General features: G+C 42.5%; 1 protein-coding gene across 1 annotated transcript in view; it reads left to right on the plus strand.

Moving 5' to 3' along the window:
• Positions 1-14,267: 14,267 nt before the first annotated feature.
• CLSTN2 (calsyntenin 2) overlaps positions 14,268-18,163 on the plus strand; it is a 339,735-nt gene continuing 335,839 nt past the window's right edge. The window contains exon 1 of the mRNA XM_053389993.1: positions 14,268-14,607. Coding sequence (XP_053245968.1) covers positions 14,544-14,607 — 64 coding nt within the window. The 5' untranslated portion in view covers positions 14,268-14,543. The remainder of the gene's footprint in view (positions 14,608-18,163) is intronic.

Here is an 18,163-nt window from a genome sequence, read left to right on the forward strand (position 1 = left end):
TTTAGGATCTTTAAGAGGGAAATTCTCCCTCTCAGTGGTACCCTCCAAATTATCTTAATCTGCAATTGCTGGATTGCCTTAGCAGTATATCATTCGCCTACCATTATGGAGCATCTAGAAGTAGAATAAAGGTAACTGTTTAGCCCAGCCTTACATATATATATATATATATATATATATATATATATATATATATATATATAAAAAATTAAGGTCTCTTAAATTCGATGAGTTTTTGATGAGTTTAACACCATTATGAATCATTAGCATTTTAAAAATGCATTATGCTAAGCAAATAACCATTTTTAATATCACTAAAATCTATTGCTGCTTTATAGTTGAAATAATGCATTTTATTCATATACTGGCTGAGTCAAAATGGGAGTTGGAGTCATATAGTCTCCACTCCACTCTTCTCTTTCCATTATCTCAACATAAATGATAACTTATATTTCCTCCCAAAATTATTGAGTTGAGGATTCTTTGGACCAGCTTTCCACATTCAAGATGCTTCAAATGTTTTGAATTACAGCAAAGCACTGGTGATGGGAGTTATAGTCTAACACAGGCATAGGCAAACTCGGCCCTCCAGATGTTTTGGGACTACAACTCCCATCATTCCTAGCTAACAGGACCAGTGGTCAGGGATGGTGGGAGTTGTAGTCCCAAAACATCTGGAGGGCTGAGATTGCCTATGCCTGGTCTAACAGCATCTAAAAGCTGGCCTGGTTTGTCATCAGGAAACCAATATGGCTGGGAAGTGGCAAAAAATATGCATGAGAATAGGGCAATCTGTAGTCATGGGAAGACTTTAAAAAGGAACTCTAGTGATGTAATACTTGTACTACTTATGATATAGAATGGTGCAGTACTGAGGCTGTGCATTCAATTCTCACTTTGAACAATGTCTTTCTTTAGGTAACCCAGTTAGGTGCGCTGAGTTCTTCATGTGCTGGAGCTTTACAGGGCATTCGATCATGGGTCTCATGCCTTCGGTGAGTTAGAGACTTCTCCTGTATGTGAAGACAGTCTTCGGCAGATTGAGCAAATAAGACCAATAGTAGGTCCAATGGTCAAGAAGGCATTTACTTCATGTGCTGTAAAGGGAAGTGGAGAGCATTTGGGGGGTTTCGGCCTGGGAAGGTAGTCCATCTAGGAGAAGGAAAACTCTGGTCCTGAACCCCCATTGCCTTGCAGGATATCTTCAGTGGAACAAAAGGTTAAGCAGTAAATCCTACACAGATCTGGAGTGGAGTCCCTAAGACAGTTGGATGGCATATTGTACACCTCCTACTGGCAAATCCCTCGGCCAAGCAAGTACCAATTGTATTACTCTCCTTTCTTTGGACCACATCAGTGCAGGTAGAAATGCAAGAACAATTCAGTCAAAAGCTATGTATGAAGAGAACAGACATAAACAGGACCTTGGACAGCTCCAAGCAAGTCCTGCTGGCTGAAGCTCTGCCTTATTACAGTAGCTATAAGAAGATGCTGTCTCAGCAGGAAATTAAAACCAACAGAAGCCTTATGTGGGCTGACAAGGCATGCAATGTGTTGAGTCCTCCTATACCATCTGAAGTAGCTGGCAGGTTTGTTCAAGGACTCTTACCTTGTTTTGCAACGTTTGAATTCTACATTGCTGTGGAGATGGAGGTACGGAAGGAGCCTCAGCCTTTGGGTTCAAGGATGGTGGTAAGGTTGTGACCTCCAGCTGGGAGCTCCCTGAAAAACGTTACCAATTGTTCTGCCTTCAAGGAAGCTGCCATGGCCTCATCCTCATCATAGTTATCCACCATGCACTACAAGGTCCAGTGTTGTGGAAGGTATGGTTTGGAATGGCAAAAGAAAACATGTCCATAAGAGGAAGAAGCAGACTTTGGCACCTGCATCCAAAGCTTGCCGCTCCAGATGCTGGTCTTCTGAAATGGTGCTAACAGGTTGAAAATTTGTATTTCTACATATTAAACTTATCAGTGCAAATTATTATGGCACACAGTGGATATAACTGAGCCTTTAGCAATGTACAGTGAGCATGGCCCAAGCATTAATTATTGGTGTAAGTACTGGGGTGTTGCAAGTGCCTATTTTTGTCAATGAAATTTACTGATAGATAAAGTATCCTAAATGTACTTGCAAAGTTGTTGTTGTTCAAATGTGTTTATAAAAGGTTTCCCCACATCACTGGTGTTGCACTCTACCATTTATCAACAATGAATTATAAAACAAACTAATAAAATAATAAAAGTACAATATAGTTATTTAAAATGCATAGGGAAAAAATGATTACAGAGTACATGAGATAATACAAACTAACCAGCCAGCTGAACTTGGCCCTAAGTTGGTACCATGATCTAAATTATGTGCACAGTAGTATTTTATCCCAATTTTGTCTCCATTTCAAGCTTTCATTGTGCTGTCCTTTCTGTGTGTTTATTATAAGCACACTGCAAATTCTCAGTTAAGATAGTGAACCAATACAGGCAGGCAGAACCATTTTTATTGGCCATATGGAATTTCTCCTCAAGGATTCCTTTACACTGTCCTGGTTGCAGAAAACAAGAAGTTATTTTAAAAAAATTCCACCCTTGGAATTTTATCTGCCTCCACTGCCTTGTTATTTGTGGTGCTTTGGTGGCATATGATCACCTGCCACGAGGAGATGAGCTGCAGTTGTCAGCCATTTATTTTAGGCATTTTACTGTGCTTGATTTGTAGGATCTCAAGTTTTACTAGAAACAGAAAGTCATTGCTGTATGAAGACACATTTCTTCTTCCCTGTTAGTCTCCACTCTTTTATACCCCCTCCTCCATTTTGGAAGGGTTGTGAATTAATTGTTGTGTATCACTACTCATTTTTTCCACAACCAATTGTGTGTATGATTGTATCTGCAAAATATCAAAATTGTCCCCAACTATATTTAAACATGGCTGGAGTCTCCAGCCATATTTTAGATACTTTCCTCACACAATTTGGGCGTATAAAACAATCCACAGTATATAAGTAAAGACAGGTTTGATTTACATAAACACAGCCTAAAACCAATTAAATAGAAAACAAAAAAGCAGCAACTTAAATTTGGGGAATTTCAGCCTGCATTGGCAAGCAACCATCTGCATAAACCAATAGGTTTTATAAGTTGACAATGAGAACAGAGGAAGTTGCCTTCTGCTGGGTCAGACTACTATTAATCTATTTATCTCTGTGTTGTCTGCACTGACTGGCTGCTGTTCAGGATTTCTATAGGCATATTTTACAACCCTGCCCTGAGATACCAAGGATTGAACCTGGAGCAATCTGAATGCAAAGCATGCACCATATGACTGAGCTATCACTCACAGTGGGGAGGGGACTAGACAAATTTCCCTTAATGGAAGTTCCATTGGGTGGGTTCCACTGCTGTCAAATCTTGACACTGAAAATTAGTAGATCTTGCAATGGAAAATGGGTAGATGAGAAGAACATCTTCAGCAACCAATTCCAGTGTTTGGAAGTAGCCATTGCCTTATTGTGATTAGAACAACTTCACCAACACAACTTCATCTCCTTCTTGTAAACATAAACAAGACCAAAAATAGATGGCTCTTCTCAGTGAAGGAAATGTATTTTTTGAAAAGGAGGGTTTTTGATCAGTGTTCCTATTGTATCCCCCATGACTGCAAGGTCAGAACAGTTTACATTGTTCAGGGAATATAATGATTCAACTAGGCAGCTTTGGATCCTGAATGCAGGCATTTCAGATAAACATGTTTGAATAGATATGTCATCCCAACTACAGTAGCAAAACCCCCAGCAGTACTACTGTTCTATATTCAATTGCTGCCTGAAATTCGAGATGGGTAGATCAGTCTATATACCCAGTTCATGTCAATTTTGTTTTAAGTTCATTCATCACGTCCATTCCATTTTGTTTTTAAAGTAATCTGTTATTGTGTATTTTATTGCAAAACAAGTTATTCCAGCCAACACATTAGTCTGGGAGGAACAGATCAGGTTAGTCCACACCGGACAGTTCACAGACTGTCCATTGTACAGGTACTTGCTATTAGTTCTAATTTGTGTGGAGCTCAGATATCAGCCATCACCTAGTATGTTAACTGCTTGGGGCTATATGACATCAATAAGCTTACCATAGAAGCTTACATATTTGTTACAAGAAAAACCAAAACCAAAGAAGTGTAAATGGAAAATGAAACATCATTCTCTTACAATCTTTATGTTCTGCTGGAAAACTTTTCTGACATTTTCCCCAAAGAACCAGGTGTAGAGAAAGTTGGCAGGTTGTAGCAGAAGAAAAGCCAATGATTACACCAAGGAGTAAGGTAGAGTATTGTTCAACATCTGTTGCTTAGGAAAAATATTCTTATGCACCATGTTCTGGTCTCACAGCATCAAACATCTGAGAAATGCTAGGACAAAATGCACATTGACACCTGAAAAATATTGTGATGATTTGGTAGCTGAATGTCTGGAAGCAGAGATAACAGACAGCTGTTAAAAGATTAGGCAATTGTTTCTATCAGTTTCTTTTCTTCTGTGTTATGCTGGATGTCAAAGGACGTTTATATAAAAAGATGATCTGTCTGCTTATTCCTTTTTGTATTAAACAGAACTTCACTTATTGTCATTAGAAAATATAAAACCTCTGTCTCTGGGTTCTAAACAACATGATCTGCATTTTTTAAAGACTATTAGAAGTCCATGGACAGATGGCAACTTGTTAAGGCCAAGTAAGTCTTTTTTTCAGAAGCATATGTTAGGAAAGTAAACAGATAGGTAGATTTAAAGAAAAATTCGGAGAAGATATCAAGAAAGAGACAAGTTGTCCCTTTGCAGTGCCACAGAGACTCTCAGATAGAGCCTATGCAATACTGAGCTTCTGAAATGGCATCATATACAATTGAGCAGTTATTATTAATTTGAATAGTGCCTAATATAGTCTACAGCTTGATTAGTGCATTCTAGTAGACAGGGCATCCGTTTTCAGAGTTTACTGAGATGAATTTTTCAGCAGTGCAAGTTGTACTAAAGTATCAGTTTTGCTCTGATTCCTATATCCCTGAGAACACTCAAAATCTGTTGTTTGCCTGGCAGATCCACCCACATCTGGCCCTCTCCTCTAAGTATATGAGTGGTTTTGTCCACAATCCTTGGAATCTCTGCCTCCTCAGTAAAATGTACCACCTGTTCCTGGTTTGGTAGCCATTGCTCAATCTTTGCCTTCCAGTTGCTTTATTTCCAGGGTTATTGAACTCTGTGGATTCCATCTACCCAGCTGTACTGGCCATACTGTAAGCACCAAAAGCTGCTTATATAAAGTCAGAGCATCGGTCAATATAGTTCAGTGTTGTGTACATTCACTTGGCAGCAGCTCTTCAGGCTTAGAAAAAACAAGGACCTTTTATAGTCCTACCTGAAAATACTAGGGATTGTACCTGGGATGTTTGGTATGCAAAGTATGTACGGTACTCTACCACTGAACAATAGTCCTGTTTTAGATTGAAGGGATGGATCAGCTCTACAGCCTCTATTATCCTTTGAATCTAAACGCAGGATTGTATCCCTTTGGGTATGAATTTTACTGAGGCTTGATCACATTTTTTACTGTAAATATATGTAAATAAACAAGGATTGCATGCAGAGGATTTACAAAGATATCTTAAAAGCAGCATCCTTGCATTCTCAATCAGCATGCAATGTTTATTAGTAGATGTTGTTGTTTGTAAATGTAAATCATGCATCCCCAGTGCATATTCAGAAAAGTTGTTTGATATGGAATTCCTATCTAGATTTTGGGAGGACACCAGAGTGGTGAAGAGTAGTCTAGACCTCAAGCAGAGTTTTTTCACACCTGTACTACTGGAGATGCCAGGGATTGAACCTTTGACTTTATGCATATAAAATGTGTGCTCTGTCACTTTGTGATTTCTCACTATGGGAAATATGCAGTGCTAGTCTTACTCAGCTAGTCCATTGATTTAAACAAGCCTGTTCTAAGTATGACTCATACTGGGTATCTATTGTCTTTACCAACATTAAAGCTAAAACTAAACATATCCCCATCCCTCTACACAATGCATGTGATTTAGAGAAAGTTTGATCACCTCATGCCCTTAGATTTCAAAGATTCTGGACATCAGAAGCTGTAGAATTTGATACCGATTAATGTTCCTTTTTATCAGATAGAAATTGTGATACTTTTTGCTTTAAATGTATAAATTTATTTTATATCAAATGTGATTGAATGCTTCTAATTCATTATTGTATACCTTCTCAAAGATTTTATTTATTTAAAAATTATAGAAATTCTTGCTTACACCAACACTGTACAATTCAACTTGACTATGTGTTACCCAAATATGTTCGGTAGGCTGTCGATCTCTAAGGATACATCCATTCCTGCAACAGATATGCCAAATCTATAACTGGTGTGTGTGTGTGTGTCACACATACATGCACCCCTCTAGCAAAAAAAGAAAAAAAGAAAAAGGATCTTTTTAGATTGACTGCCACTGATGTCAGACTTATGTCAATAACTCCAAGTAAAGGCAGGAATGTGACCTTTTCCCTCTTATAATTTCCATTTCAAAAAAGCAATGAGCCATGTCGGATCAAAGCAAAACTGCACACTTCTCCATGTGGAGGATTTTTTTCTTCTCTTTTTAGGTTGTAGAAGTCACGTAACCCAGTGACCCTTGAGTGGGAAATAAATCTTCCAGGAATAGCCTGCCTTGAACCACATTGTCCATTAACATAATACTATAGGGAGGTGGGGAATCCAAATAAGTTTTTGCTTCTTAGGACTGTCACCCAATTCAAGACATTTTAGTTTATTAATCACATAGAATTATTTATTAAGTATTTTGCTATACTGTCCATAATGACAGTTGTGGATGCTGCACTAGGGGATAAAAGCATGAAACTTCTGATATCTCACAGCTGGTCTAATTGCACAAGCAATTACATCACTACTTTTAGGGACATCAGTGGAACAGCATGCATTCTGAGAGCTGCACATTAGCATATTTTGTGATGTTGCAAAAGGTGGTGGAGTGCTATTCTCTGATTGTGCAAATGAAGACAACCCAATAATAGGGTCTCACCAGTCTCTAAACTAGTCAGCCTTTTTATACTTACCGCCCACTAATGCATCTTTCTTGATGGTAAAATTTCCTTACCGCCCACTAGTGCTCAATGGAAGGAGCATTCAGCTTGTGCCATAGAACCCCTACTGCCCACCTAGAATCCAGAAACGCTCACTAGTGGGCAGTAGGAACCAGGTTGACAACCCCTGCTCCAAACCATCGCAGAGATGGAGCTCATATCTTGGACTCTTGGGGATGTACCACAGCTTAGTGGTAGAGCAACTGCTTTGTAAGCAGGTTCTATCTCCAACATCTCCAGGTAGGCCTGGGAGATGACACTGTCCGAAACCCTGGCGAGGCACCATAGACAATAGATGGCTCAATTATCCGGCTCGGTATTAGGCAGCTTCCTTTATTTCTAATAACTACAGTATGTGGTACACAGGCAGTACTGTGGGCATAAAATGTCTTAGAGTAAACCGCCCCCCCAAAAAACCCTGCCAACTGGAGGGCTTCAGCTGTTTCAGTAAGTCAAGAAGCTCATCAGCATGGTCAGAAAGTGGAGGTGTTGACTTAAGGACACAATGACAAGTAGGACAATCAGGAGGAACCCACACCGTAAGGCAGGCTTCCTCAACCTTGGCCTCCAGATGTTTTGAGACTACAATTCCCATCATCCCTGACCACTGGTCCTGCTAGCTAGGGATCATGGGAGTTGTAGGCCAAAAACATCTGGAGGGCCAAGGTTGAGGAAGCCTGCCGTAAGGTCTCTTTCTGCCAAGCATAACCCAGCATGTTAAATATCTATTGATACTAAATGTAGTAGGCCGGTTGGTGAAAATAGCTGAAGATGCATTTCACTTTAGGTAGTTTCGTGGGGAGGCATTTTATCCATGTGTCACAAATTATTCCAATAAAAAATAATGTCCTTTCTGTTGGGGGGGATGTGCTTTTGGGGAGACTGCTCTCAATTTTGTTTTAACAACTCACAGGACATAGGTAGGGCTAAATATACTTAAAGGAGTTATGATCTGCAGAAGGGAGTGAGTAGGTTTTAAGGCAGAATTGATCCAATACCCTTGGTGGTGGGAGTTCAACAGACTTGCTTGTGAATCCCAAATTTATCTCTCCAGTTCCCATCAATGACAGCTTTGAAATTGGTTCCACCTTGGTTTTAAACTAACCCCGCCACATCCTGTGTTGTTCTTGCTTCGTTATCCAATCCAATGGATGTTTACTCAAAAGTAAATCACATGTTGTTCAAACGGGACTAACTTCAAAGTAAATGTGCATAGGATTGTGGCCTAGGGCTTATTTGATCCATTCTGCTAGCATTGAGTGATTCGTAATTTTGCTACATTTAGTTTAGCTTACCAATAAAGGAGCAATTAGCTCTGTCTTTGGGCGGGGGGGGGGCGCACACACAAACACAGGGTGAAGAAATCTTTCCTTTGATGGTCTTGTAAATCTGTGAGTATGTGTGAGAGAGTTACGGAGAGCTGAGAAACTGAGTGGTGTGTGTGTTTTTAGAACAGTCCCACTGCTCATTTTAAAATTGGCAACAGGTGCAGCAACATTTTCCAGGATAATAGAGTGGCTAAGGTCAGTGCTAGAATAGCATCTCATCCTGCTCTGCATAAATATCGTGAGAAACGATACGGATGGACTGAATGGTAAATTCATGAATTCCTTTCTCCTTGTCAACAGTGGGATCTTTAATGGAGAGGTTACACTAGCGCGGAGAACCTCAACACGTGTAAGCCATCTGTAAAAAGAGAAGGTGCATAAAACTGTGAAGAAGAGATATGTTGCCTTTTTATTCCTCCCTCTTTGTGTAAAATGGAACAAGCATGCTAATTTGGTGTGGAGAAGGAGTGATGCTACAAGGCCAGGATTACAATAACTGCAGAATATTACCACACATCAACCCCTTACATCCAAACACAGTTTCTATACCTCTCTTTTTACAAGCAACCATTTTGGATGTGTCAAAAATGAGGCCAGAATTTTACTTCCTCATGCTTCTCTGTCTTACTCAGAATCCATCCTGCCAGTCTCCTGCTGGAACCCACAGAGACGGTATAGGCACCAGGGAATACTAGGAAGATCTGGGATGCCCTCCATTGGAAGCAAGGAAGCTCTGAAACTTCCATGAATGCTTTCCTGCAGGTTGGGCAGAAATAATAGTTGTGTATATGCCATACATTTAAAGCACACACGCACCCAAATCCTGGAAACTGTTGTTTACTTGTTGCAGAACTACTGCTGCAAACACCCTTAACAAATTACAGTTCCCAGGGTTCTGGGAAGGGGGACAGTAAAGGGAAAGGGAAAGGTACCCCTGACTGTTAGGTCCAGGCACAGATGGCTCTGGGGTTGCGGCGTTCATCTCACTCTATAGGCCAAGGGAGCCGGCGTTTGTCTGCAGACAGCTTCCGGGCCATGTGGCGAACCAGAGCAGCACACGGAAACGCTGTTTACCTTCCCGCCGGAGCGGTACCTATTTATCTACTTCCACTTCTTGCTTTTGAACTGCTAGGTGGGCAGGAGCAGGGACCTAACAACGGGAGCTCACCCCATTGTGGGGATTTGAACCGCCAACCTTCTGATCAGCAAGCCCTAGGCTCTGTGGTTTAACCCATGGATTAGGACTTAGCTGGATACAATTCATGGTGTGTACAAAGAAAATAAAGAGGATCCCAGGTTCCTCTAAGAAAGTAACGTGGGGCTTCACCTTTTCTTCTCTAAGAATGTGGAACAATGTTGCATTTGTCCCTGTCTTTTGGGACAAGCCTTATGAGGAACCATTGAGAGAGAGTTGGGTATGTTTAGCCTAGATAAGACTGAGAGGAGATACGATAACCATTTTCAACTAAAGGGCTGTCATGTGGAAGATGAAGCAAACTTGCTTTATCCTGCTTCAGAGGCTAGGACCCAAACCAATGGCTTCAAGTTACAAGAAAGTAGATTCCAACTTAACATCAAAAAGAACTATCTTACAGTAAGAGCTATTTGACATTGGAACAATCTCCCTTGGGAGGTGATGGCCTCTCCTTCTTTGGAGATTTTTGAGCAGAAGTTGGATGGGCATCTGTCATGGATGCTTCAGCTGAGATACCTTCATGATGACCCTCTGGGTGCCTTCCAACTCTACAATTCTATGACTCTATTATTCTATGGCATTCAAGTAGAATAACAACTTAACCCTAACCCTTATGACACCTTAAAAACTTTTTAAAAAAAAATTGGCATAAATGTTATGTTAACAAGTTTATTAAATTGTTGCATGACCCTTGGGTTGCTTTTCTGCAGGAGAATAACTCGTCTATTCCTCTGAAAATTGTTGTGCATTTTTCTGTGCCCTTTCCCACACTTTTGCAGGGGATTCCTCAGATCTGGAAACCCCACTGAAATGCTTTTTTGTATGTTAAAAAGTTGATTGCTGTCCCAAGTGCCTGTGTGTCAATTAGAATTTGGATATGCAGATCATCACTGCAGATTTGTGTTCTGGCCTTGGAGAAATAGCTAATCGCTTTGCTAATCGCTTTGGCTTTCCGTTGAGCATTGGCCAGTTTTGAGTGGGACAGCAGGTGGGAATGCTGTGGAATCAGCTGTTAACAGCCATTACAGAAGAAAGCAAGCAGGGAGGCACCTCCTGTTTATAGGGATTCAGCCATTTAGGGGCAAATGATTTGTGACAAATCTGGGGAGTTGAATGAGTTAACGAGGTGCTCACGGCAGTCATCTGCCAGGCAAAATGATGCTTGGATGAAGAGTCTGGCAAGGGGCCAACGGGCAGCACTGGGTGGACAAAGCATGCAGTAAAACAAATGGGATAGTGGGCTGTGTGTTTAGTCAGCAAGCAGGAGCAGTAATTTATCATAAATGCATAGTGTACATAGTTCGTTAGTACAGGCATGATGGTACATATTTATCTGAGCAGGGAGTTTCAAGACAGGGTTTCAAGAAATGCTTTATCCTTGAGGACAAATGGAATTGCGTGAAGACACTGAAAAACTCCTTCCCAGGAGTGGTGTGAGAGCTAAAGGGTAGTCACTGAGGGTAGGCACAGTAGTGAAGAAAGGCATTCTGCACATGCTCAAAAAGTCTTTATTTCTTTTCCCAAGGCTGAGCTTTAGAACAGGGATGGTGGACTGAAGGCATCTGCCAATGGTCCACCAATGAACCAGTGATTAATTTCTGATTGACCAGCTAGGGCTGGTTGCTGGAACTCATGCAAAGAGTGGATTGGCTTCATCTGGAAAGATACTTCTTATGTTCCTAAGCAGGAGTGACACTCCCATCCTTAACACAATGAGCGATGTTATATCTTTAATTGTGAAGCAATCCTGAACATGTATGGACTCTTGTTTTGCAAATTTGAAAACACAGTGGCTGGGCCCACTAGTATTGTGGCAAAGAAGAAGCAAAATGATGCCCAGGGCATGGCCTGAGGGCACATGATGCAAGAACCATGGTGAAGTTAAAGAGGCCAGAGTCTGCCTGGATAAGAGACAGTCTGGGAGCACCATACAAGTTGCCTTGAATAACATAACAGATGACAGGCAAGGTATAAACATAACAATTAACAATTATATTAAAGGAAAGCACAGACCACACAAAAACCAAAATCATATCTCAGCTGTTCTCAAAAAGAAAACCTGTTTCTGTTCTGAACAGGGTTAAACCAAAGGCTGATAAACAAACCTAGGTATGTGCATGACTGTTGCAGGCACAATATACTGTAAACGGGACATGATTTGCCCAGCTTTCCCCCAATCAGAAATGGTCATCACATGTTCATACAGTGGGAAAGGGGGATTATGCCTGCTGCTGCATAATTTCTTTCACACCAGCACTGATTATGGGGCAGGGCTTGTGGGTGTAATCCTGTTTCCTCTTGTGCAGGCATCCATTCCTTCATTATGCAGGCATTCATATGTGAAAAGTATATGCACAATTTGCCCCAGTTCCTCAGTGCTTCAGAAGGGGGTGAAAGAAAATTAGTAATGAGGCAAATTCTACACACATGTGAATGTATCCTCATGTGTGTATGAGATAATAAAGATCTGTACTATATCACACTGTACCAAGTGTTGAGTTATCAGGTTATATGTACACACATATGTGAACCAGTTCCCATGGAAGTTCTACTTCTATTTCATAGAAGAACATAGAAGAACACACAAAAGAAGCTTGAAATATCCCTGTTCCATTGTTCTGGAGGAATAGATTGTGAATGTTTGGCACTTTGCTCTTCACACCATCTGGACAAACTACAGTTGCCAGCCTTTTTAAGTCCATGTGAATATTTCGATTTTTGAGTGAGTGCTGTGAGGTCCACCCCTTTGGGTCATGTCTCTCCCGTCCCCCAACCCCCCTCCCCAAGACAGACAGAAAGTACTCCTGCACTTAAACAAAAAAACCAAAGGATTTAGGTCATATCCAATAGAATTAACTGGAATCTTGAAAAGCACATAGAACTGAAAGGGGAAGTGGGAACAAGAATTCTTATTCTAAATCCCTCCTTCAATTCTATGTACTTTTCAAAAGAGAATAAGGAATACCTCATGACCAAGGGTTCAGTGAATGGAAGGCTTAGAGGTTTCATGGGCACCAGGGGAAGATTTCAGGGGCATCACTGCACCCATAGGTATCACATTGGTGACTCCTACATTAAGTTAAGCACCTACATTAAATTAAGCATATTTTGGTTTTTTTAAAGTGTGTTTAATAATGCCACTTCTATTTTGAAAGTCAAGCAGCCACTTAGCACTGTTACTGGTTAATAAAGGTGGTCAAATAGTAAATAACAGCCATCCCTTCTTCTGCCCTGCATCAGAGAGTGGATAAGGAGGGATGTTACAAGCTAGGGAGCACCCTATAACCATTGGCAACACCTCCTGCTCTTGGGGGTGGGTGGGAATGGAATGTGCAAAAAACAAACAAACAAAAAACAACCACCCACAAAAAACCACAGGGTAGCTAACTCCTCTCTCTCATGCTTTCTAGGTAACAGCAGGAAACCTTAAGAGTCAGCACAAGCAGCTGCCTCTGTCCACTTGTCCACCTTCCCTCTCTGGGCATTACATCACACAGGGTCACCTCCAGTCTGTCAGTATTTTGTAGGAGGGATTCAAGTATATACTGGTAATTTAGGTTTGCACAATTTAAGTGATTAAACTGCTCTGTCACCCTATTGCAACAAACACACTTTTTAAAAAAGACTTTTTGCAGCCAGGAAAGTGACATGGGAATGCAATGATAAGTGTGGGGTGAACAAATGGGTAACAGGAAATGCAAACACAGTGCAAGTAAGGATAAATGTTTATTGTCCTACAGCATTCCTGCAACCATGATCTAGCATCTTGTGTAAGCTTTGTGCAAACAAATCTGGATGGATACTCAGTAAAGAGCTTGCTTAGGGGCTGGTCATGGAAGAAGCAGTCACCTCAACTTCATCTGCCCACCTGTGCTCTCCTGCTGGGTGGCAGCAAAGCAGTGGAGAGTGAGCCCAGTGAAAACCCAATCCCTCACCAACATGCTCTTCAGAGAGAGCGGGTGAGTGAGCAGGCAGTCCCTGCCCCCTATTTCCTCCGCATAACTGGGCCCATCCTTTCTATTGCTCTTCCGTAAGAAAGGGGACATATGAGCAGCAAGAGCCTAATTTCAGAGGGAGGGAGAGAGGAGGTAGGGAATCAAAGGCAGTGGCAACCATTAATGCCGAGAAGGGTGCGAGATTGTGCAAGGAGCAGCCACTGGGATTTGGCTAGCTGAGCTGCAGCCTTCTCCTCCGAGAGAGAGCGCGAACTCAGGTGAGCAAGTGAGAGGATGAAGTGGCTGCTTCGTAGCCAACCTTCCGCGCTGCACCAACCCGAGACAGCAGGTGCGCAGCAGGAAGAGGTGGCTGCCCACACCTTTGCCCGGGGCAGCCAGCACCCGATCCTTCTGGCTGCAACATCCAGAGAAGGCAGAAGAGGTTAAAGCCCCCAACTCAGAGGCTATTCCTGCGGAATGAAAGTGGCAGCCTTCTGCAAGCGTGCTTTTCTTCGCCGTAGTTTGCGCGCGCCGAACCTCCTTCCACCCGCGTCTCTTCTTCCCCCCCCCCCGCGCTCCGCCCCCTCCTCCTCATGAATATTCACGCATCTCCTCCCCGTGACGTTGCAGCAGTCCCGCGCTGAAAGCCGGAGAGCTGCTTTGGTCCTGGCAGTAAAGCCTGCGAATGACTGAGCAGTAGCCGTCATCTTCCTCTAGCAGACGCCGCGGCGCGCGCGCGGCTGCTCCAGCTTTCTCCTCGCTTCCCTTTCACTCCGCTGCCACAGCCCAGCGACGCGAGCGGTCTGAGGGAGCGCGCGGTGCAGCCCGGAGCCTCCTCCGCCTGGACGAAGGGAGACGGCTGTGATAAAAGCCGAGGAAGAGGAGGAGGAGGAGGAGAAAGCGCGTCCTGCTCGACCGGGAGGATGAGGCAGTGCTGGGAGTGGGCGCTGCTCCTGTGCGGGGTCGCCAGTCTCCTCGCCGCCAAAGGTAAGTGAAGTTTCCCTGCCTCCCGCCTCGCCTCGCCGCCTCCTTCCCAGCAAAGCCAGGCTGCGCGCAGGTGTGAGGGGCGCCGCCTGGTCGCCCGCGCTTCCTTCCCGGGGCGATTCCGAGGGCGCCGGCGGCAGCGTTTGTTGTGTCTGGCGGGCTTGTTGCGCTTGACGAGGCTGGGGCGGCGCGCCGGAGGAGTTTCCTTCGCTTGGGCTGCCGTTGGTCTTCTTGGCGCGGGTGAGGGAAGCGGGGAAGCTTCGTTGGCTGCACCTGGAAACGGCAGGTGGAGACGGGGAAGCTTGCTCGCCTCGGAGAGAGAAGAGGGGGTGGGGTGGGAGGCGGCGAGGAAGAGGGACTCCCTCACCGTTACGCATCCCTGAGGGAAAGAAGAGCCGGGGAAAGTTTGAGGTGTCGCGAGGCGAAGGGCGAGGGGAAGCCGCTGGAGTTGGGGGCAGTTGGGCAGGCGTGCTGGCGCTGCCGCGATTGGGCCAGGAGCGAAGTCTCTGGGAAGGTGAAGTGCCTCGAACGCATCGCTCTTCGCAGACGGGCGCTCTGACCCTGGCGGGGCTTAAACGGATTGCTTGGCTGAGCGAAAGGCAGCCAGTGGCTGCAAATGAGGAGGCGACACTGGGGCGGAATGTTTATTCGCCTCATGGAGCTCCAGTCTAGAAAGGAGTCTGTTTTGCGTGGACCTCTGGCCAAAGGGCTTATTTGAAGAGGATTTTCGAATCGGTAGGGAAGGTCGGTTGTGTGTACAGTAGTACACACTGAAACTTGGTATTTCGGTTCTTGCATCAGCAAAGTTGAAGACACCAAAACATTGACGTAGCCTGCCTAACACAGAAAATACTGGTTTCTCATTTTAGCTGGGGGAGCCCACTTGGCCCTGGAGTTTCCATTCATTCCACTTTGTAATACTCCTCCTTGGTTCAGTATGAAACACATGTAAGACTTTTCACCCTTGCTATGGTGTTGCTTCAATGGAAAGCAATGTTGTCAGAGAGAAAGGAAAACTTGGCAGGGTAAATAATAATAGTCTCTGTAGCATTAAACTGCTTAGATAACCCCAGGTGGCTTTTGGTATTCCCTCTATGATGAAACATGTTATTCATAGATTTATTTTGATAGTATGCATTAGTAATTTCTGTTTTTAACCCAACTAGTTTTGCTGGTGACATCTGTGGTTCTCAAAAAGTAAATGATTTCCCTTTCTCTGTCTTGCATTTCTGCTGTGAATCTTTCTCTAGGATGCCAACTGTTCAGTGTTAAACAGAAGTGGTGAGAACTTTACTAAGCACTGCTTTGAAAATGTCACTGTTTCTTAAATACAGTAAATGCCATAGTTGTGATCTGAAAGTTTGTTCATTGCTGTTTGTGTTATGCTTAGGAGAAAACATTAACATTAATTCACAGGAACTTGGAGGACTATACTCTGAGAACCAGCAGAAATATAGATTATTTGAGCACAAGGCACTGAGGTCATCAGCCCAGTTACTATAATCTTTGTCTTTTGCATGCAGTTTGATTGCAATATAGATTACAAGCAATGGACAGAAATAGAGCAGCTGGCAGTTGTCCCTCTATTTATCTCCTTTATAATAACCCCCATATGATTTCCTTCTGGCAAATGTGAGAGTTTTGTCTGTAGGTGTTTGAGGAGTGCTATTCTATAAAAACTGGTACATATGAATTCTGTCAAAGTTACGAATTCTACTTTACCACTGGGGGGCTGCAAAGTGCATTGTTAGACTTCTACAATTTTACATGATGTTTAGTGCTTGATATAAGAAGACTTTAATAACCATTATAGAGATATAAAAAGATGTCAACAAGATATTATACTTTCATTCTTGATGACGTATTTAAATATGGAGAATCGCTGCAGTTTCCACCAGTTACTTTCCCATTGTGATTTTGTTTTCATTTGTGTAAATATGTGTGAGAATTTCAAGTTTTGGTTTCTTTATAAAGAGCAGCTGTAGAACATCTAGATGAAAGGTACTATGATTGCAAAGAATGCTTGGTATGTTTAATTGATTTCCCCCCTCCCAATATGATATGTTTGAGGTTTGCTTGGTAGCTTGAAGGAGGATGTTGCCTACTTTGAGGTCTTTGTACAGCTGATTTACTGTTTGGTTTACCTAGCAAGAGAGAGCTGCAAGTCAGTCCACCTCTTGTTATTTCCTGCTGAAAAACACAGAGGCTTCAGTGTCAAAGAAGACATAAGTAACTGAGCAACTCACGTGCTCACTACCTGTACTGGCTACTGAAGAGAACTATCAGACTCTTTGGTTTGTTCTGTGTATGAACAAACACATCTCTATCTGCTGTGGTTCTGGGATGGTACCAGTTGCTACAAAGGTGCTCTGCCCCACTGCCATTCTGAGAATATCCTCTTAGCACCTAGCCTGCTAAAGTTTTGCGCTTTGTGTGATTCTGTCAGGATGATGCAGGAAGCAAACAGTAGCATGAACTGGCTATTGTTCCCAATTGTAGTTTGACTTACCCTCTTCATCTGTAAAGTGTAAGGACTCTGCATGTATGAAAATACATACTCTATACCTGAATCCTTTTGCTTGGAGACATCACAAGCATGTCTGCTTGCTCATTCTGTGGCCTTGGAAAGAGCAATAATACCTTTCCAAAAAACAACTCTGTGTCTACAAGTAAATTTTGGTATTCTGAATTTTATGACATGGATTATATTAATTTTAGTTCTTGTGAATCATGCTTTGAATCTTTGTTGTCTGGTGCCCTAGAACCTTTTGGGTGAAGGGCAGATCACAAATATCTAAAACTGTCCATAACAGCTGCAACCAAAAGGGAGCCAGTATAACTTTGAGATATATTCACATTTCGGTGTGTATAATCAGATACATTTATTACAAATATTTTATTTGTCACCACCAATGTACTTGGCACTTCTCTGAGTAATACGGACAAAAATACACCTCTCTCCTTCATCTATATATCAATAAACTAGAATATGTCTTGCTTCTTCCTTATGCCTTGCAATAAATCTGTATGCAGGGCACTTCACTGACATTAGAGTAAATTGTTCACAGTAGAGAAATGTTTTGCTGAAGATCACCAGTTACTGTGATAGATGTTGCTAGTTGTCGCCATTAGATGAGGCTAATAAACTGGCATTACCAAGACTTTTTGCCCTACTTTAATGTGATAAGTCATATTGCTTGTAGATATTTAGCTTAACGCAGGCCTACTTGATCGCAGGATACTTCAAGAAGCCCCTATACTCCTACGATATAGGTTAGTGGGTGTTTTGGATATAATATCCTTAAAATAATAATGGAAATAAGAGCAAAGCTTGAGGAGCTTAAAGCTTATTGCCTGGTTCATGAATGAATGTCTGTTTAATCCAGGGAATGTCTCCTGGTTTACCATGTCATAGGAACCAGACCACTGATTGTCTGTATTAGGATATAGTCTAGTATTGAGATCATAGAAGAAGAAGAAGAGTTTGGATTTGATATCCCGCTTTATCACTACCCGAAGGAGTCTCAAAGCGGCTAACATTCTTCTTTCCCTTCCTCCC

This window comes from Podarcis raffonei, chromosome 5, assembly GCF_027172205.1.
Source record: "Podarcis raffonei isolate rPodRaf1 chromosome 5, rPodRaf1.pri, whole genome shotgun sequence".
Classification (NCBI taxonomy): domain Eukaryota; kingdom Metazoa; phylum Chordata; class Lepidosauria; order Squamata; family Lacertidae; genus Podarcis; species Podarcis raffonei.